The 22,711-nt window shown below is 39.5% G+C and overlaps 1 protein-coding gene across 3 annotated transcripts in view; it reads right to left on the bottom strand.

Annotated features, from left to right (window-relative positions):
- LOC108689091 (homeotic protein distal-less) overlaps nucleotides 1-21,916 on the bottom strand; it is an 88,243-nt gene extending 66,327 nt beyond the window's left edge. For 2 of the 3 annotated variants that reach the window (XM_018195710.1, XM_018195712.1), the window contains exons 1-2: nucleotides 20,639-21,916; nucleotides 10,539-10,762 (exon numbers count right to left, since the gene is read on the bottom strand). In XM_018195710.1, coding sequence (XP_018051199.1) covers nucleotides 10,539-10,762; nucleotides 20,639-21,143 — 729 coding nt within the window. In that variant the 5' untranslated portion in view covers nucleotides 21,144-21,916. The remainder of the gene's footprint in view (nucleotides 1-10,538; nucleotides 10,763-20,638) is intronic. The other variant, XM_018195711.1, reaches the window with a different exon arrangement.
- Between the last annotated feature and the right edge of the window lie 795 nt (nucleotides 21,917-22,711).

Here is a 22,711-nt window from a genome sequence, read left to right as displayed (position 1 = left end):
GCCCCGCCCGGCCCCGCGCCGCGGCGGAGCCCGGGCGCTGCCAGCGAGGAGGAAGTAACGATGATTTATATCCGCTGCTACCAGTCCTGCTCCCAACCCGCGATAATACCAATCATTATCATCGCTTAATAACAGGCATTACTGCCAACATTGAAATAATGCATGCGTGTACGTGTGCGTGCGCGCGGGCGAGTGAAGCCACCATGTGTGCATGTACTTCACAAGCTGGCCCCGCGAAGGGTGTTGCTCCCTCCCTTATTTCTTCTTTACCACCCACTCTCTTTCTCTCCTCTTCTTTTCTCTCTGGCAGGTCCGCCGCCGCGCCTCACAGTATTCAACAGTATTCAACGACGTAGCCGGCATCATCCGCGATACGGGGCCCAACGGGGCCGCGGCGGCGTCAGCCGTGGCCAAGTCAGGTGCGAGCCAGCGCCGAACGAAGCGCAGCGTGCGCCGCCGGTGATCTTCCTGAAAGATCTCTCCTCGACGGGGGGAAGGTCGGGGAAAAGAGGGCGGGGTACGGCGGGGCAGAGGGTTCTCTCTACGCCGCGAAGGGATTCCTCGCACGAGGGAGGCAGGAAGGCCGCGCTCGGCGCTGCCGCCGCTCGAAAACCCCTCGAGCCTGTTTTGCGCGAATTCTTCTACGCTCGGCCGTGGTTCTCTTCTCGAGGAACTTGCCGACGTGAGTTCTCTTCAAGGACGAGATTCATCTCCGCTAAGCTATCGCGAATAAGTAAAATATTTAAGTAGTACTAAAGCACCTAGAAAATATCAAGAAAATTCTCTAACAGGTTTAAGATGTACAACGAAGATAATGTATGTCCGACTGTACAAATATACTTTAGAATCTTTTCTTTCTTTTTCCCCTTTACTTCCTATTTCACTTACTTATTTCATATTAATTATATATTCACACACGACTGATTACTTCTTCACTCGTTAAACCTGTACTCCGCGTTTTTGCTAACAACTATCAAGCGTTTCACGCGTGACGCCGTGACTATCGCGGTTAAATACGTACAGCGTATTAGGTGCCGTAACTTCAACGAAACACATGTCATTAAGACGCACAACGATCCGTTACACGTATCTCTCCACGACTTCGTGGAAGAAAGCCCATGTTGCAGGCAATAGGTAGTAATAAAGAACACGAATCTTTCGGAGACGCGCGAATCGTGTCGAAGAAATCACAATCCGTGAGAAACCCTTTTGACTCTTTTTTTTTTACCATGCGTTTCGCTCCGCGTTCGAGTTCACGTTTAACGGAATCGCGACTCACCGCGTTGTTTCTGCAAACATCGAACTGTATAATTATTGGCATTCGAAGCGCCGTGGGAGGTATCGCGATGCACGCCATCGTCCCACGAACGTGAATACATACACGAGTCAGTGCGTGAAAATAATTATTAGCCTCCGTTTGCACGGCAAGAGAAACGTCACGACGAGGCAGAGTCGAGATGAGACGCCGCGGACGAAGAAAAAAGGGACGAGTTTCCGGTACTTCGCTCGGTTTCTTTTCCTTTCTCCGTCGCGGATAATATTCCGCTGTCATATGAAGTTTTCATCACTTAAAATAGCATTTCTTATCCAATCATACTTCGGACTTTGAACGCGAAAAAATTATAGGATAAGATATAATTTCAAATATGGAACAGTTCTGAACGAAATAAAATTTAAATCCAATTTTCGAAATTCAAGTTTGATTTTTTTTCTGTTTGATATCCTTCAATATCTTCCGTACGATGAGATCAGAGTTATCAAATTCAAATTATTTTATAATTCGTTTAGAATTATACCATGTTCAAAATTGTATCTTACTCTGTATAGTAAAAAAAAAACATATATGAAAAGAACGTTTTGCTGAAATATTTTAAAATTTTGTTAAATCATCAAAATAATTATATAGGATGTATAAAGGAATTGCTTGAAACCTTTTGCAGCATCATATTTGAATTTTCTACATAATTGTTTTGATAGTATAAAAAAGTTATTTTTAAATCTGTACCTACTAAAATTTTTAGATACTTTACATTGAAAAAAATACAAAACTTTAATAAATATTTGTTAAATAATCTATGTAAATATTTACTGAATGTAAACATATATTTATTTGATACAAAAACCAAAAATTTAATTTAAATATAATTTTTTCATTACATGAATATTTATTTATTCTAAGTAAATGTTTACTTAGTGCTATTCAAAGAAATATATATTAAGATTTAGCAAATTTTTTTATATCAAAATTATTCTTTCCTTGTATATATTTACGATAATATTAAATTGTATTTAAGTTTACTATAATTTTCTGATCACGAAAGTCTTACAATTACAGCTATATATTTATGTAACTCTTAAATATCAATTTCATAATGTTTCTTATGCTAGCAACAAGTTGAAGCGCGCAGGAGAAAGAGGCTCCAGCATTGCAATCGCGATCATCGCGCGTTGACAGGTTGACACAGCCTTCCGTTGAGCATACCCAAGTCATGACTTGCCTCTCCATTGTCTCCGGTAGATTTAAAAAAAAAAATCAATAAGCCCTGTCGCGTTCGCATCGTCTACGCGGGAAGACGGGAATGGTAGAAAATAACAAAAAGTTACAAAAACTTGCTGCCGGGCGGGCGAAGGTATGCCTACAGTTCCGCACTTAATGTAAATTACTGGACGTAATCCAAGGATAATTTCTTTGCGACGCACGTGTTGCCGTTGATGTAATCATGATTCGATACGGCTTTAGCGGATTCTTGCTATTCACGCCGCATTTGACGCTATTTAATTATTATCGTATAAGAAATCAACCTGATATCGCGCGTTGCATTTGCGTCACGTGTAAATGACACGCGCGAAACGCGTCGGGAGATTTCGTACAAACTTTGCCAGAAAAACTCGCAATACCGGATCGCTGATATCAATCTAAAAAATAGCTATACATTTTCCCTATAGATCGCGTATGAGTAATGCCAAAGCGTGAAAAAAAATCGCAGTACGGTAACGGATAAATCGTAGTCCCAGGTTGAAATGTTACTTTGAAAGGGAAGTTTCTTAGTACGCCACCGTGCAAAAGAAATTAATGCGCGCTTTCCGAGAAAACAGGTCAACCAAACAGGTCGGTAAACAATTTTTTATCATCAATGTAAATTAGAATTCGATGGACTTTGATGGATTTCTTATGGATTTTTTCTTAGTTTTCGTATGTATAATCAAATGAATTTATGAAAATTTGAATCTGGCGAGCTTTGTATAAAATTTTAGGAAATTAAAACGAGATTTTACTGCACGTGAGATGTGATATGTATCATTACTTGATAATTTAAAGAATAACAACCGTATATTTTGTCAGATACACGGTTAATGACAGAAGAAAGTACACGACATAAGTGGTGGAATCGATCTACTAACTGCGACGTTTCTATTAAACAACGGAAACGTCAATCGCATTACAAGCTTCATCGGATATGGGGGAAAGTTCGACCGGTTGCTATCGGCGAAACCGTCAGCGATCTTAAACTGCGAGGCAGAAAATCGCCTAGAAAATCCTCCATTTTTTTTTATCATATATCTATAAAAAATTATCTATGTTTATAAAAGTACATGTAAGTGCAAGTCCGTTTGGCGTCGCACGCGAAAGACGCGCGCACGCGCACGCACGCGCACACACACGCACGCACGCACGCACGCACGCACGCACACATGCGGAGAACCCGCGAAGAAATCCGTTAAAATCGTAACATACTCGTAAACGCGCGTACACGCGAGTCGTCGGAATAATAAGTTGTATTGCATCGAAGATCGCGTGCACCGCGAAACTTTCCTATTTGTAGCCGATGGACGGCGATCGACAGATATAAGCCGATAGCGATACGTCGGTCGAACTTGTATTAGTTTTATTGTACATATCGATAATGGCGGGAATGGCCTGACATGGGCCCGCGTGTGAGCGCAGCGTGCGTGCGCGACGCACGGCTAAAGTTGATCGCGCGCGATGGACACATCCCTATCTTGACACGCACGGGCCGACCGATGAGATAATATCGCGATAAGCGGGATCAATGCTGGTTAGTCGGCTAGAGTACAAGAAGATCGAAAGGGACGAAAGAGAGAGAGAGAGAGAGAGAGAGAGAGAAAAGAGAGAAAAATTATACATACAAATAAAAAAGTAAATTTATTATTCTGGGCCAAGGCCTAGAATAATAAGTTGGAATAAGTGCAGCTAAACGGAATACACATGTAAAAACAAGCAACTGACAAATCTAAAAATAAAAGATATCACGAAACTAGAGCATACTTTCTCTCCCGCGGTACATAGGTATACTCTAGAGATCTAACGAGATCTAACAAGTGGAGTGTAGTTCTGTAATATTGAAAGATTATGTTTCTTCAGTCTATAAAATTAGAAAATTAGTTTATAAAATTAGTCTATCAAATTAGAAAAATTGATTAATCTATGAAATTAGAAAAATTAATAAACGATAAATTCTCTATTTATTTTCTTGTCACTATTTGTAATGCGTATATATTCATTTCATTCCCTTCTAAGTAACTTTGCAGATGCGGAGAAGGGCGCACAAACAGAAAAGTATTTTAATTAACTTCATCGAAAGCAGCAGGTTTTCACGCGGACTTCACGTCGCGTCAAGCACGCAGCTAAACCTTTCGCCAAACTTCGTAAATCTCGATTAAAAAGTTTACACGATGATGTGAAGTACGTTATGTTTCATCGGATTTCTTCAAGTTCCGAAAAGCCATTAAATAACGAAGTTGTTCTCTACTTTTATCGATTTTTCCCAACCTGAATTCCCAGGCGTCTCGAATGATTTCACATATGTTATATGCGAGCTGTCGACACTTTCCTTATTAAAACGGTTAATTAATTAGGAGATTAATTAACTTATAGCTATACATACGCGTGAGTTTGCAACCCCTGCGAAATCGCCCAGTATGCAACCACGTTCAATTTTTCAATGATGTAACGATTTTAGCAACGAAACTAAGTTTTCGTTCAATAGTTTACATTGGAACGGAATCATCAATTATCTTGTTCACATTATTCTTTAACCAGAAATTGATTTTACCACCTTTCGTTTTTGCTGTGACAATAAGCGCGAAAGAGTCGCTATAGAGCAGATCATCGATAAATTTTATAAATCCATTCTAAATAATTAGGTTTTTTCGTTCTCAGCGAAGCTTAGACCATTTTAAATCTTTTTATACTTATAAATTTATTTAAAAATTATTCGAATTTACATAATTTTAATTATAAAGCATCAATCTGCATATTTTGTATAATTATAATATTTTGTATAATTATAATAAAAAAATACAGTAGTGTCATTTGATGTAAATTTTGGAATATAAGATTATGTTACGCCCATCAAATCGAATTACATGTAAGCAATTAACTTAATAAATTCCAATAATTAATTCTTAATCCATATTTAGCTTGGTAAACAAAAATCTGGGAAAAGAACGAAATCTAAAATGTATCGAGATACAGATCAGCATCGTCTCTCTCACGTATTACATAATAAATCGCTCGAGCATCTCGTATATCCGCCACATTTATTCAATAAATAACACTTTCATAAATTCAACGATTTATTGCTGGGCCGGCGGTGACCCCGGTGATCCGATACACCATACCCATGATTAATTATCCGATTCATTGTTCCCCGGCGAGAAACTATGTCCGCTATCTAACACATCTGGTCTGATAACGGAACGAAAGGCTTACGGACTGCCGACGTATGTGTTTGTGTTATATATGTATACAGCGACCGCAGTGATAGGCAGATAAATGGACGCTGATAAATGCGCGGGAAAGGTGGACGAGGGAAAGGTGGAGATATACATACAGAACGGAGACATACACGCCCGGTTATCGGCGGGATCGACGTCTGCCACGAAGACGAGGACGCATTTCGCAAGTCGGTGTCACGGCGGTAGCCGGAAAAAGGGAGAAAAACCGCGTAATGATTTTATAGTCGGGAGAGAGAAAGATACACAGAGGACTGGTCAAGAGAGTGGATATAATATAGGATCTTAAGAACGTGATCTGGGCTAATCCGCTTCTCTCTTTCGCTCTCTTGGAACGGATACGATCAAGGTTCTCCGAACCCAACGTCATTTCATGCATCTCGTATATTCACGTGGTTTGCGCTGCAGCATGTTTAACAATCTTTTACATGAAGGATTGGAAATTGGTTGACATAAAGTAATTTTGCACTCGTTTCGGATTACGAAAACTAAAGATCGAATTTATAAGGATTTATACTTATACACTGAAAAAAAATGTTATATCAACAGCATTATTTTAATTGAAAATAATCTCTCTCTCTCTTATTGATTTACATAATAAGAATATTAATAATGAAATAAATAAAATTTTATTAAACAAAAAATGTCTTAGAACTGTAAATAATTTAATGTGAATTTATATATCACCTATAATCATTTAAATTCATTGAATAAAATTTTATTGGAGAGCATGATGTATTTGTTTCATTAGTAGTGTTATGTGAATTAACGAAATTATTTTCAATTAAAATAATATAATATATAAAATCCATTAATATAAAATCTTTTTTCTTCAGTATAATATTCTTAAAAGATTTTTAACATACGTATACAATATCTTTAAATTATAAAATTATTCTATAATCAGATAATATAAGGATAACAAATATTCGATATTTCGATTATTCAAACATTTTTTTCTTCGACAAATAACACTTGTAATCATGTATATTTATAAGATATCAATGATACATCGTAAAAATACAAGATTTTAATTAATTCATAGTAAATCTGATTCGTAAATTGGTCTGAAAATCTAGTTTGCAAATTCTTATGGTTTTGCATACCTTTTCTGTGCCATACTAATTTATTAATATTTTTTTCTTTTTCATAAATTCTTACAGAGAATCTCAATACTGAGATAACGATGAACGACAGTGAACGCGCGCGGTGTACGTTACTCATGTTCGCGAATGCATTGATGCATGAATAATAATTACCCGTGCGTATATCTACTGTGTGAGCAGCGTTTTCGATGATGTGTGCGATGCTTTTCCGCGAAGTTGTATCGCGTGCGCAACTACATGACGCGCGTGCGGTGGTTGAATCCCCAAGGACCTTGAACGCGTTTCGCGGCAGTTTTCCAATGCGTAATTTATTTTCATTCGGTAATTCAATGACAGAATTTGAACGCGAGACGTCTTTACTTTAATTCGTACTCGTATTTCATATTTATATAATTTTCTCCGTGATTTCTACTTATTAGTTTCTTTGCAGTAGTTTCACAGCAAAACTGTGTGCGACTTAATAATTTATAAAGCATGCTTTAAATATAAAATTATATATATCTAATAATGATTCTTATATAAATAACATAAAATTTATTTTTGCTATGAGAATTTTATATATAAAAATAAATTTAGTATTACGATCGATTATATATAGAGTACAAAATGTAAGTGAATATTTTTTTAATCTATTTTATTTATATCACGAGTCTTTATTTTCTAAATCGAGTCATCTATTTTCTACGAAATAATAAAAAGTCTCTCTTTCTACGAGGACGTTAATGTCGCATCCTCCCCGTGATGGACCAGGAGTACGGCAAAATTTCGAATTCACTTGGTGTACTCACGCTTCCCTCCCGCGACTTTCGAATCTCGCTTCGACGTGTTCGCATTCCCGGGGCCAATGAGGAGAGATCGGGCACGTTAGTCGCGGCGAGGAGGAAGAAAAAGGAAGCACCACGCCCAAGGTACGTGGCAAGAACGCAGACGGGCGTGTTGGTGCCCACGTCCCTACGTATACATCCGCAGAAGCGAGCGAGAGCGTATGCCCATGTACTTCGCGTGTACAAGAAGAGTACTCCCTGCTATCTTCCCCTTTCCCGTCCTTCCCGATCCCTCTGGTCTCCCCCTCCCCCCTTGGACCCCCTTCGTGTATCACGTGTATACCGGCGGCACGAACGCTACCACGTCCTCAAATTGAGGCCCCGGAGAAAAAGAGATGCGTGGCCTCACCTCGGATCCTCACCGCTCTTTTCGCCCTCCCTTTCCCGTCCCCTTTTTCCCTGCTACTCTTTCTCTCTTATTCATCCGAGGCTAAAGGAAAAGAGGAAGAGGAGAAGGAGGAGGAGGAGGAGGAGGAGGAGGAGGAGGAGGAGGATGAGGAGGAGGAAGAGGAGGAGGAGAATGGGGAGAGCCGGTGGGGAAATGTGCGAGGGGAGATTGCCGGGAGGACGACGAGGCTGTCGTGGTATAAGGAAGAGAGGGGACGAGGAAAGAGGAGAAGATGGAAGAGACTGAAGGCTAAGGCGCCATGTTGGTGGCGATGACAAGAAAGCCAGTGCGCGACGGTAGCAGGGCCAAGAGTGCAGAGGCAGAGGCGCTTGGTCGAACGCCTTGATTGGACGATTACGGATTATGCACGGTGCCTGCTGAAGAGCTCCACCGATCGCGCGCGGCGGAACATTCTTCGTTACATGCAGCCGCTGAGTGTTTGACAAAAGGTAGAAGTCATTCTCCCCATATTTCAAAATAAAGAAAATTTACGGTGGTATCCGACGTGAAATTCAATTATTTCATTGCAGATTTTTCTACTCATCCGAAAAGAGAAATCTAAAACTTCATTTTTCGTTCCAATATACTTAATCGTATATATGAAGGTTGACATTTATCGAATTTTTTATTGTACTAGTTTGTTGCGTCAATCAATTCTACGCTGACGGAAATTAAATAACGGATTATATTTTGATGTATAGAAGATGTAATAGATAATCTGCCGAGATTTCGTAATTTAATTTTCTTCTCTCTCTCTCTCTCTCTCTCTCTCTCTCTCTCTCTCTCTCTCGATCATGCGGTTGCTGTTGATTTCGAACAACCGTATTTAGTAAACAACCAGACGCCGACTGCTCATCAGGTTGCGTCGCGCTCGATTCACTCGCTCACGGGGGGGAGAATAACTCCCCGCGGTGCTTCGTCTAATGAAATTATCCGGTCCGGGACCCCCTGCAACGACATCAACCAGCTACGACAGCCAGTTATCCCATGATTACGCGATACGCAGTTACGCGCTGCGCCACGACGATTGTGCACACACTTCTTCGAGGGGTGAGGAACGCACAAAGAGCAACCGCGAAAATTGCTCCATCTCGTCTCGCATCAGTCAATGAAACGCATAATTTTGTCCGAAGGAACGTGTAATCTCGTCAGACCGCACACACAAATCAATAGTAACATAAAGAAACTAATTTTACGTCGGTACTTAATAAACTACCAACACGATATTATGATTGTTAATCCGAATGAATTTGAATTGTCCGGCGAAATTGTTCTAATTAGCCGCGGACTTTGACTCATCGATAAATCGTCTATCCGAGAAATCTATAACGGAAAAGTTTGGAGCCAATTAACTTCTCTCCAATTATGTAGCTCGAGCTTCGCTAATAAATCGTTAATTGGAAACCGCGCGACAGATAATTGGCGAAAAATCTTTTGCCGGCGAGCGCATAAAGCCCCGCCCGCGTGGAAAGCTCGCGCAAAACTCGCACGATCGCCAAGAGAAAATTTATGGGCACCTCGTTAGCCTGGAAACTTGTTCTCTTTCCTTCCCTCGGTACACTGGACACTGACGGCAACCCTATCCCCGATGTCCAGGGCGTGGCGAATCGGTGATTTAGTAAAGTCATTTGTGCCGATAATGCTGACAGATGCCGTTTATCGGGCTCCCGTTACCGCGGACCGACCACGCAACTGGATCCATCCATCGTAAAAAAAAAATAAAGATTGTCAGGCCATTTCAATAAAATGCAAAATTCTAATCACGACGCGAAAGTCTCTCATCATTTGCAAGATAAACGTCGTGTACGATGCGTTGTCATTCGCACGGAATTCACTCGTTTACACGATTTCGAGAGGTTCTTTCCGACAGTACTTCCTGATAATCCATATCGGAGTGAAAAACCTGTTTTGCCCGCGGAAATATATATCTCAGATATTTTATCATTCGGTGCAAATGTATTTGTCAACACGATATTGTTCTAACTACAACTCAAAGTTCCAGGTAAAATATGTATATAGAGAGACGGTTTCTATATCGTGAGGTATATTAACATAATATATGGTGTTTTGCTGAATATATCGCAATATTCGAATGGACCTTTCAAATATAATCTTATAAATTAAAATATTATTTATGTTTATATATAAGAGCAAAATATAAAATTCAATAAAAAAAATTACTTTTCCAATAATTCTTAATAATTTTTGTCTTTAATCTTAATATATTAAAATAAATAACGTTATTCTAATGTGATTAAATAATTAAAGTTTGCAAAACATAAAAATCCGATATATGTATGTTTGCTTTGGCAAAGAATTATATTTTGTGTTTACGTTTATCGCAATTTGTTTACGCCAACCTGTCACGAGTAGCGCGAGATAAGAGGTACTTATCGTTGCACGACTATGTCGTGGGAAGCTTGCGCTCTAGTCTGCTTGACTTATAATGTCGATAGAACTTGCCTGCGTTTGCGTGAGTCCGAGGCTAGCCGCGAGCTCCGCTCTTTCCGGTAGCGCGAGGTACTGCGTTCTCTGAAACCGCCTGTTGAGCTGTTGCAATTGCAGGCTGCTGTAAATCGTCCTCGGTTTCCTCATCTTCTTGCCCTTGCCGTTCCTGAGGGAACCACCGCCACCACCGCCGAGCTCGTCGACGAGGCTTCCGCTTTTATCACCCAATGGCGAGAGGTCTGCGAACATGCACCACCCTAACATCAACTTTCAGAATCCTCGTTACTACTCGCGTACGAACTAAAAATAAAATTAAACTAAAACCTGATTCGTAATTTTGATATCACGATATAATACAGTGATCATGACACGGTTATTGATTTTTTTACATTAATAAAACGATCGCGAATATTTCAAGATGAGATGTCTATCGCGAAATAGTAGAGAAAAATAGGGGGATAAAAGTATTTATAAATTATAATATATTAAATTTATAATTTATAATACATATATTAAAAAGAGCATTTATTAAAAAGAAATATATATTCTTTTCTTGAAGAAAATTTGATATGGATAGTTATAATAAAGTGATGAAAAGAACGGTTCAAAAGCATCTAAAATTAAATCATTAATTAAATACAGAACTAAAAATAATTTTGTTAGAATCTATTAAAATAACTATGAACGATAGTCGCTAAAATATCAAGATTTTTTGTTCGTAACGTTTAAGTTTCCTACATAATTATTTTGATAATCTAATAAAATTATTTACAGTTCAGTGTCTGGCTAAGTTTTTAAATATTTCAACAAAATCGTTTTTTCTGCATAGTTGAGATTTTGTAGCTAATTGAAAAATTATTTAATAATGTGTTAGACAATGAAGAATTTAAATTATATTTGACAAATTTATATTAGAAAAACCTCATTTAAGTATAGAAAAGAAGAAAACATTTAAACAATTTGCCACTTCATTAGTTTATTCGTAAAAATATTTCTTTAATTTTGTTTTTTGTGACAAAGCATTGTATTATACGATTAATGAAGTCATTTTTCTATCCGGACGATTCCGGAGATCACGTAAAATGTAAAGGTCGCTGAAGCATTCAAGGAGTTTTAATTATCGAATCGAAATAAACGGAAATGACGCGTTTTTTTTTCGAAAAACAATAACACAGTAGGAATATTTTATTCGACAAGCCGCGCGTAATTATCTGATAAAATAAATGCATTATTCAATTCACATACGTATTGCGATAATTAGCGATAATAGCACAACGTAGAGAATGCGTGCTCTTGTTATGTCAAAAGAGAGTATGTGTGAGTGAGAGAGAGAGAGAGAGAGAGAGAGAGAGAGAGAGAGAGAGAGAGAGAGAGAGTGGGAGGCAGGAAGAAAGCCCTACACTGTGTTAACGGCACAGTAATTAATTACGGAGCCATATATCAATCTTAAAGCGATGCAATGAAGTAGCGTAGAGCTCGATAGAGGTGCGCATCATGCCAGCGCCCGCGCCGCCTATCTCGCGCGGAATCTGTTTCATTATTTTTATATCGCGATTACGATGTTGCGTGTTTTCATCGGGGAGACGCGGGCGGCCTTCCCGGGAGAGAGAGGAGAGCCATGGACACTTCTAGCACTACAACGTTAGGCACATTTTGTTGTTCGCGAGTGAGAGAAGGAAGGCACTAAAAATAAACAAAGATATCGATGCTGAGACTTCGAATTAATGATACGACGCAATCCAAACCGAAAATCTCTCTCTTCATCTCTGTGAAAATTAACACGACTATTACAATTAGAGTATTTTACGGCAAATTGTCACGTATATGATTTATACATGTACTTGAAATCGGATCGCAACAGAGAATCGATAAGCTGTGGATCAATGAAGAATCAATAGGGAGGCCTTGATCGCGCGTAAAAGAGACAATAATGATCCCCATAAACTTTCCAACCAAGTTACATCGCGCCATGGCGATGCAATCGCGTGTTTGCGCTCATGTTTATCTTCCCCGTGCAATTTCGAAGCGATACTGGGCGTGTGTGCGATATTTAATATCCATGTAGCCGCCCCCAACTCTTTGACGTTATGATTCAACTCTTTGAGGATATGGAAAAGCATATTAGATTATATTAAATTAATATTAAACGTGACGTTTATTTTTCGTTTCTCAACAGAAGTAAATTAAAATCTCTTCAATAAGACAACTATATGTAATACTTGTTGGGAAAAATATATCGAATTTAAATAAATCGCATGTTCCAAACGGTCCAATTCAAATTTTTTGGTTAATTTAATACAAGATGAATATGTTAGAAAGTTACATAAATATTATGTAAGAGAATTAATACAAAAGAGATAATATCGACACAGTTTGTAAACAAACATGGAAACATATTTTTTTCCAGTAAAATTAACATTGATGATGATTGATGTTAAAATTTACCCACATTTTATTTATTCATCGTAGAATTTACGTTTTAAAACTTTATTTTTAGTTACTCATAAATACGTTATTTATTCGCTTACTCATAAATTACGTCATTTGACACTAAGACTTAACTAAGAAACGTATGAATACTAATTTAACATGAAATCTTGAAATAATATCATCACATGCTAAATTAACACTCGAATATGATAAAAAATTTTTAAAAAAACATTTTTAAAAACGATTTTATGTTCGAAAAAGTTTAAGCTTTCACGTTAGAAAATCGAAAATTTTCGTAAGTTTTTTTTTTTTAGGCACGTGACAAGCTCACAAAGTGAGAAGAAAATTTCTCATTTGTCAAACTCGAAATTTTTTATATGTAAAATTATACTCATTCACAAGACATAACGAACTTTTAAAAATAAAGATTTTAAACTTTAAAAACCTTTTTTAAATTTTTTAATTTGATTAATTCATTTTTAAATTACCTACAGTTGCTTGAATTTTGAAGTTTGTAGCGCAAATTTTTGTTCGCCAACATTAAAATAATATAACTATAATTAGGATTGATTTTAAAATAATTATACAATATAAATTTCTTTGTTAATTATTCTTTATAAATGGAAAATCTTTTTCAATTGGTCTCAATCTCACTTCTATCATGATACAAATTAACTGTCGTGCAGTGCATCGACGCATAATATAGTGCGCAATAAATTTTATAGAGACGTTTTAGCCACGATTATGAGCTGCCACTATTAATTACAGTCGAGTTGAGGCGACGCGAAGTCAAACAGGCGAAATGTAACTTTGCGCGTGAAAAATCAAAGGTACTTTATGGATGCACTTTTTCTCTCACGCCGTTCCGCGAGAGCTCACGTTACAAGGGGATAAACTAGAGAGGCTAGGGTTATAGTTTTTAACACCGAGGCGTACGCGAAGTGCGCGGTAGCGGCAGAAACTGCTGCAAAGTAGCACTTTGCAGCGGTGCACGCGCGTATATTCCGCCTCGCATCGCTGAAGGTTCTTTTTAGAGTCACGTAATCAAACTCAACCGAATGTATGATAATAAGCCTACCGACCGATTAATGCGACGTTGATAATCACACGGTAGGCGCGCGGCTCTCAATCCAAAGAACTCGAAATTACAAGGTGTCCGTCTCTGCCCTAGGCTGGACTTAACGCAGCCTGTCTAACATTGTCGCTGAACCGACATCTTGTATTTCCACATCGCTACTACATTGCGCACAAGAAACGATGAAAAAGCTTCCTCTGATTTGATTTTTTTGTATTTCAACGTAACTGAGAATGAAAACGTTCCATTCCTTTGGCCGGAGGCTGCTATTAAGAAATTCGTAGCTTTGAAAGATTTTCTGAATTGGATATCATGCTCATAACTCATAATTTCTAAATAAGTTGCTCTATTATACATATTTCATTTTTTGATTAAATCAAAAGTCTTTTAATAATTAAATTCGAAAATAAATATGTTTTAAATGATGATTGATGTTAAATTGATATTACTAATATTTTAATAAGCTTGTCTATTACATGTTTTATATTTTGACAATAACATTATTCGAGTATCTCTAGGATTAATTTATATGAAATCTTGTTCAAATTCTTGAATATATGTTTCTATTAAATTTGTCCTGTTCTTGACACTTGTCATTATTACTTTAAATTTCTTTTTATTACTTTAAAAATTCGACTCTGGAAATTACAAAAATATTTTTAGGAGAGTATTTCTAAAAAAATATGATTTCCGTACAAATTTAAGCAATTCAACTAAGCGTGGATCGACAAGGTTTTGAAAAAGGCCAGGTCGGCGTGCTCTTCAGGTCAGTATATCCACCTAATCCTTGTGAAAACAACCATTTAATACCTAATCCATCACTCAGAGCTGGAACACGCATTGTCTTTCGACCGTTCCGGATTAAGTCGGGCAGCGCGGCGGTCGGATGTCAGGTGACTGATGCGAGATACCGGGGCCTCCGTTTGATACGAGAAGAGTCAAGAGCTCCCGCTAATTGGATTCCAGCTTTAGCCACGTTTCAGCTTCATTCGAAGGGAAGAAGGACAACGGGCGTGACGCGGACGCGCGGACAAGTCGGTTAATGGCCGGTTCATTTGTCGCGACGCGACGATAAGATTGCTCGAAGGTGCGCAAAGGCGCCGAGTGTACTTGGAGTGTACGTGGATCTCAAGTGATGTATGCGTGGACAACCCTCCCTTTACGTTCTTGCAGTTCCTCACTGATACTCGTATAATCCCACAGACAACTTCATTAGCGTTGGTCGAACTGCTGTCTAAAAACATTTAACGCGAACAACCGCGATAATCGCGGCGTCGCCGCCGAAGCACGACTCTACCTACAAGCTGAGGAAACGTTTGTAATTGCGCCGATGTTACAATCGTAAATTTACGCGTTGATTGTGAGCAAGCGAAATACTTAAGAGTGTTTGTATCAAAAGCATCGTGTGCGTGATGAAAAATTTCGTCGAGAAATTTTCGACATTTCTAATAATTCTTCAACCGATACCATTCACTTATTAATGTACCACTCATGGATTTTATGTAAGCTTATTTCATGCGTGACGATGCAACGATCAAGAGATCGATCTTGCGAGCGTCGAGTAAGTGCGGACGATTTTGTTATAAATCACTTTTATGAAGTGCATTCTCTACTACAGTTTATTCACCGCGCGCGTGAAAGGTATAATGATAATATTTTATTAGCTAAACACTTGCGCAATGTGTGGCAGTTTATTGAACTCTGACTATCTTGAGGTTATATATTATCCGCCTTATTTGTTTGTTTCTACAAGAAATATAAATAATATCTATTGATATTTAAAATTAATGTTTTATTAATTTTTTCCTCTTATAAATTATTATGTAATGGTGCTAAATAATGTTATTAAAAAATACTTTAACTTAAACAAGTTTTAATATATTCGCATAATTATTTTTCAATTCAATTATATAAATACAGTTAAATTATGATTTTAAGAATAAGCGTCGCTCTAAATCAATTGAGCATAAAAAAATGCAAATTTATTATAATATTGCAATATTGTACATATATCTTGCAATTACCATGTCACTGTTAATTTAATCGCATAATCAAAATCGTTCTGAAATAATCACAAATAGCTATGCGCCTCGTTAAAACACCAAGATAAATGACGGAATTGTTCTGAGCGAAATATATAAACATATGACGTGCTCGTTAGCAATTAGACGGATCATTATTGTAACTTCATATTTTCCTTCAACTAATCGACTGAATGAACTAATTGTAAGTGCCGTAATCTTTATGATATCGACTTTTACATCACGCATTCGTTTGTTTAAATTAAAGCTCTTCTAATCAGAGTCAAGACACAAAACAATCACTCTTGATTGGTCCATCATGTTAAGCAATTATGTATGAAAGAGAGAGAGAAAGAGAAAGAGAGAGAGAGAGAGAGAGAGAGAGAGAGAAAGAGAGAGTAAGAGAGAGATTGAGTGATTGAATCGCCATTTTATTTGATACTCTGGAATACACTCCCTTCAATGTTTGCCATTAATACATTATAATAAGTATATAAATTAATACATTAAAAGAATTAAAAAACTATAACCACAAAAAGAGTATTTAAAGTATAAAATAATAAGATTAGAAAAGAAAAGTAATATACAACAAACGAATATGAAAATCTCAAAAAGACAAATTGAGATATTCAAGAAATGAAAAACTAGTTAAGGACCTCTCCTGCTAAATACAAGCTAATTAAGAGATAAAGCATAATAATCAGTATATCATAATCAAGATAAAAATTTGGAATAAATAAGAAGCCATCAGGCAACTATTGTTAAATACAAATCATGATAAAATGCGCTTTTAAATTAGAGAAAGAGAGACAGAAAAAGATAAGACAAAAGTAGAACAGGAAGAGAAAAAATAGTAAATGTATGTTCTTTCGCGTGGTTTTGCTAAAAATTAGAGATCCCGCATACAAAACGGATTCGTATCCAGACTCTGATTAGAGAGAGTCTCTAGAGGCTAATGTATACTTGCCTCTGCACAATACCTTAGTAAAAGTGCCATGAGTATTTCTGACGTATTTCTGAGATATATCGCGACGATAACGTAACTGTCGTCTCTATCAGAAAACCCCGAGAAAACTTTTTCGCAAAAATACCAAAGTTATGTCAACCCTTCGATAGAGAAGTTTTTACGATGCAGCTCGCGAAGCAAATCGAGAATATGCATTTTGCTGCTATGCGATTTATGAAAAGTGATACGTTTTGTGAGGGGAAGGGAGGGAGGAATTATCGGCAATTTAAGGGCGAAATGCAAGTTTCCGCGCAACCCTCCGTGCGTGAGAATTCAACCCCCTGACGACCGATCGCTTCTTCGCTCGCTCGCTCGCTAGTCGTAAAACAAAAATTGCATCGCGCCCGATGACACGCTGATTCCTTCCGTTGGCGGAAAAGTTTGCCTACCGCATCGCGAACCCTTTCGCGGCTTTCGTCGGGAGATCACCGGTAATTTCAAGAAAGGCGCCACGAAAATTGCCCGCACGCCGGAGCGAGGGTCATCCCGCTAGTGGATTATATGTAGAAACGCCGGACTTTCTCGAGAGGTTGCCACATGCCGCAATGGTGGACACACGGCAGTCATTACGAATTCATGAGCCTCGGATGGGAGGGTAGCGAACTGTCGCCGCTATTTGGTTATACGTTACCTTCGGCGAACGTTTGCTTAAGCGCGCCAACGGGGGTTTTCTCGTTGCTCCATACATCGCGCGTATGTTGGCCGCGATAAATTATCCGCCGAATGTTGCCACGACTTCAGAATATTTCCAGTCAGCACTCCAGACTATATATATTTGAAAATGCGATCGACCAAGCATGGAGCCTCGTAGCATGCGGACTTCCTTCGGTGAAACAAGTTATCTTGAGCACGCGATTTCGCGATGCGGATGTGTATATAGTCATATTATGTTTAGATTATGAGAGAAAGAGAGAGAGAGAGAGAGAGAGCTGCGCTAGATACAATATATTCAAACAGAGAAATAAAATAGAAATTTCCATGAGATAACAAGACAACCTATCATCAATGGAAACAATTTAAGTTAAATATGCATTTATTGTTTCATAATACGACTCTTTTGCTATATTTTCTTTATTTTATGCGTATAAATCTTAATTAGTATCCTAAGATAGCGAAAACTAACTAGCTTTTTCAAAATCCAATGATAACAAGTTTAAAAAGACATTTTAAAGTTAGTTATCGTAAAATCGTATAGTGCCTTGAGCGATTCCGCGATCTACGACGAAGAGGCGAATCCGATAATGATCGTAATTAGCTGACTCGTGATTTCGCGCGTAAAATAAAAGTCGCGATTACATCGTGCTAATGCGATTCTGAAGGAAGGTAAAAACACGAGAGAAGAAGGTGATTGAAAAGAAAATTTGTACGAGCAAAAAGAGTTCCTGAAGAAAAAGTTGCAACTGCTCCCGTTTGATCCCGAACCTTTTTGTCTCGTTCGTTAGGCGATTCGCGAGACTTTTTATGGTCTTTTTTGGTGGAAGTCATCCTAGTCATATATCTTATTTCGTTTCATGGCATTGTGTGCCGTAGAATAGGTATAACGTCGATTGGCTGCTACCTGCTACTCTAGATTCTTGGGATACGTTTAGACACAGGGAAGAGAAAGCTATAAGCATATTTATTTGTATCTTTTAGATTTTCGCACGCCTCATTTTTTAAATTTTCTTTTTAAAGTCTCTCTTTTAAAGATCTCATACTTTCACAATGGAAACAGAGATCACCTATATAAAAAAATTTATAACGCTTCGTACTGTAAATTTTCTTTTTAGAAAAAGTCATGTCACGGAAGATAAGGGTGTGAGTGATTGATTCAAAAGTCTGTAACAATAGGAACCGTAAATAGGAATCGAGTGGACGAATCGCAATAAACGTTGACTGTTTTCTTTTTTTTCTACAACAGTGGAACAGCTATCTGATTGTGTAGTTTGCGTCGCATATCACATTTATATAAGCGTACCACATTTATTTTTGCACGGAAATTTATTTGCGCGTGATGAAGACATTCGCCAACCGACAATAAAGTCCTACGGCCGTATAAAAAAGTCATAGTAATAAAGCGCTCGCCACGATGCGAAATACAGGTGACCCACCGGAAACGTCTGTCGTCGTCTTATTCTACTTCGCGTCAAGATGACCGTATCATTTTTGACAAATGTTATAACGCTGGCACAATACTCTCGCCTTCGAAACTCAAAGTCGTCCACGTATTAGGGCACCGATGATGGATGACTTCGAAAGATAATATCTCTATATTTATTTATTTATTTACTATCTAAAATGCAGGGCTCAAGATGAATATTCGAGCTAACTTTCAGAGCTTTTCTATTTTGAGTCATTAATATTCTCGACACAAAATATGACATAATTTCTGATTCATGCTAGTTTATTTATTCCTAAGTTACAAACAAATGTCATCTTCAATAGAACGTTTATTTTGCAATTGTTGAAAGTTTTCTTTGCTGAGATAAGACTGTTCTTTCAGATCTAAAATAGAGTTGTGTCACAAATTCCTCATTCTAAATTCTTGACAAAATTTGATTTTCCCTCACTTTCAATAATATTCAAATTTTTTTTTATCCTGATTTGGAAATATATGTTAAATATTTTGTTGAGAGATCAATTTAGTAATGTAAATTATTATTAATTTGCTGATACTGCTTGCATTGTTAATTGTTAAATTGCTATTTCGTAACTACGTAGATGTAACATAAATTAATTTTTTAATCAAGAATTCTATGTGATTTCTAATTTTGTGATCAACCCTGTAAAAGAATAATCCAATTGATGCAAAACGCGCTTACTAAGCACTGACTTCTACCAAGCGCGATCAATGGCTGCGTTCAGTAGAAAAAGCAACTTTGCAACTGTTGTAAAATTCTTTAATACAATTGGCTGTATTTAGCAGAGAAAGCAGCTCTATAACTGTTATAAAATTCTTTAATATGATTGCTCTTACTCTTCTTCTTATTAGATTTAAATATATAAAACAATCATACTGAAGAATTTTACAACAATTGCAAAGCTGCTTTCTCTGCTGAATGTATAACCATTGATTGTTGCCCTTAGTTCTTGAATGTAAATGTACTCTCTGAATTCTTTCTGAAGCAGAATCTCACTCTAAAGAGTGAAAATTGAGCTAGTCTTGAGAAAGAGTCTGATTCAATTTTCAATCTTTAAGAGTGAGGTTCACTCCAAAAGTTTTATAGAGTATAAATCAATTACATCAAAGAACTTTACAACAATAGCAAAGCTCTTTTCTGCTGAGAATCAATATAATGTTTTTCGCGAGATTTTAATATACATCCCAAATTTGGTAACGCCATAAATCGTTGATGCATTTTCATCTTGAGCCCTACGATGAATATCTCCGTTTCACTTTGCACTAACATCACTTCGCGCAAACATCACTCCGACGATATTCACACTGACGAGCACCAAATTACATTATCATATTTTTTTCGCGATATTCCACCGTCGGCACAAGACACTGATCCGAGTCGCAAGAAACGGAGATTTCACCGATTAACGTTAACTAGATATACGTAATCTAAGAGTAGGAATAAAAAAGGCTGCGAATACATACAGTTGGGGTACTCACCGTCCTTGGGCGGCGAGGGGCACTGGGGGTACGTTCCAATGTGATATCCGTAGGCGTTGTGCTGGTGCATGGGCGCGAACGGATATCCGGCGAGCGATCTGGGACTGGGAAAGCCCGCGTCCGCGTGCTGCTGATTCCCGCTGCCGGGCCCGGAGCCTTGATGCGCCGCCAGCGAGCCGACCTGATGCGAAAACTGATGCGCGCCAGGTACATTATGTCCACCTGGGTAACCGCTCCGTAGAGTCGCCGGATTGTAGAGGTTGTTGTGCTGGAGTTCGATGAAGGCGGATTTGCCACTCTGGGAGACCGGGGTGCTGGAGGTCGTGCTGTCTCCGCCATTACCGCCGGGTGGACCGGGCGTCACCGAGCCAAGGCCGGCATGATGAAGATGCTGCTCCATGTCGGAGCCGGCGCCTCCGGTACCGGCGGCACCACCGCCACCGCCGCCTCCACCACCGCCGCCACCGGTCGGTCCACCGCCGCCCGACATGCTGTTCGGGGTCGGGGTACTCGACGGACAGGGGTCGCCCGCCCCGAATGGGCTCCCCAGATCCGTGAAATTGAGCGTCGTCGTGCTGCCCGGACGCTCCACCTTAGACACAACGTCGATGCCGCCGCCACAGCCCACGGTCCTCGCCGCCGTCGAACTCGCCGACGACGTCGTCGCCGCCGCGACCGTCGCGTATCCTCCTCCGTACGGGGCCCGAATTTTGGGACTTCTCTATACGGACGAGCACACACCGCGCGTGTGCCCCGTACAATTTATCTCGACCGAGTGTCGGAACGAGCGCGGAAGGTCGTCATCTGATCGCGAGAGTTAACCTCTATCCGGCGCGGTTGAGCGTTTTCGAATTCCAGCTCAGTTTCTAGAATTTACACTGCGGAGCTGAAGACGGGAGTGTCACTTGAGTGATCGCTCGACACTTTCCTCAAGTTGCACTATCACGGACTTCTCCTTTGTTTTCCCAAGGGACTCGCACTGCAGGATTCACACTTTTGGCTGTTTCAAGGTGGCCTCTGTTACACGTATCCTTATCTACTATCCGTCGGGCTCACGTTTTGGATGCTTTTGTTTATCAGTTCGGACACCATTTGTCACACCGTCCACTTCACACGCGTAGTCCTCGCGGAAACACTGTGTCGGACCAAAGAGTCCGTCGATGGCGTCGATGTTATTGTTCGGTTGCTGCCGTGCGTCAGCTCGTCGTCGCTCGGCTTTCAAACAGAGACGCGCCGCGACGGCGTGACCAGACTGTCGGCATATCCGTCTTTTTCACTCACGTTACAAACGTTTACACCAGTCGAAGAAAACGTCTCACTCGATCACTTTTCAACACAGTCTCGACTCCGCCGAACGAACGGCGTTACGAAACGTCACCGCGTCAAGGTCCGCGATCATCCGCGCGGTGGATGGCAAGCACGAGGATGAGATTGCGATTCTCTCCGATTCGGCTTCGTTCCGCACGGAGCCGAAAATCTATCGCAGTTGCGTGTATCCCGACACTCGCGTTTGTCGCCAATTTAATTGCACCGCCGTATACAAACGCGACACCGAGCGCGCGCTCGCGCACTTCCTCGGCGACGATATGGTTTTTACACGCGTCGTGCCACGATTACTTGGTCGACGAGACGTATCGTGCACGGCTCGACGTATACACGGGTTCCGTACCGGCTGGACGAAGAAGAAGGTAAGGTAAGGGAAGAAGAAGACGACGACGAGAGACCAGGGCGTAGAAGAAGAGAGAAAAGCACACACGCGCGCCTGGTTCCAGTAACTGCAGTGCACACCGCGCGGCGCGGACCGGTATAATGATACATAATGAAGCCGGAGCCTCTCCCCGGAGCCCGGTTCACCGTTTCTGAAAGTCGCCGCGGTGGCGCTACTCAAGGCCACGCCTACAACGAGCGACAGCTACGTTTACGATTGGCACGTCATCTTACTCCCCACCAATTGTATATGAAATCCGCGACGATGATTGGCTTTGCGGAGGCCATTATGGTGTCCAAATGGGAGTTGCTTGGAGAATAACCACGCCCATGTACACCCGGACGCCCTCG

The sequence above is a fragment of the Atta colombica genome, unplaced genomic scaffold, assembly GCF_001594045.1.
Source record: "Atta colombica isolate Treedump-2 unplaced genomic scaffold, Acol1.0 scaffold254, whole genome shotgun sequence".
In the NCBI taxonomy this organism is placed as follows: Eukaryota; Metazoa; Arthropoda; class Insecta; order Hymenoptera; family Formicidae; genus Atta; species Atta colombica.
The sequence above is the reverse complement of the archived record's forward strand: the minus strand, read 5'-3'. Positions and strand labels throughout refer to the sequence as shown.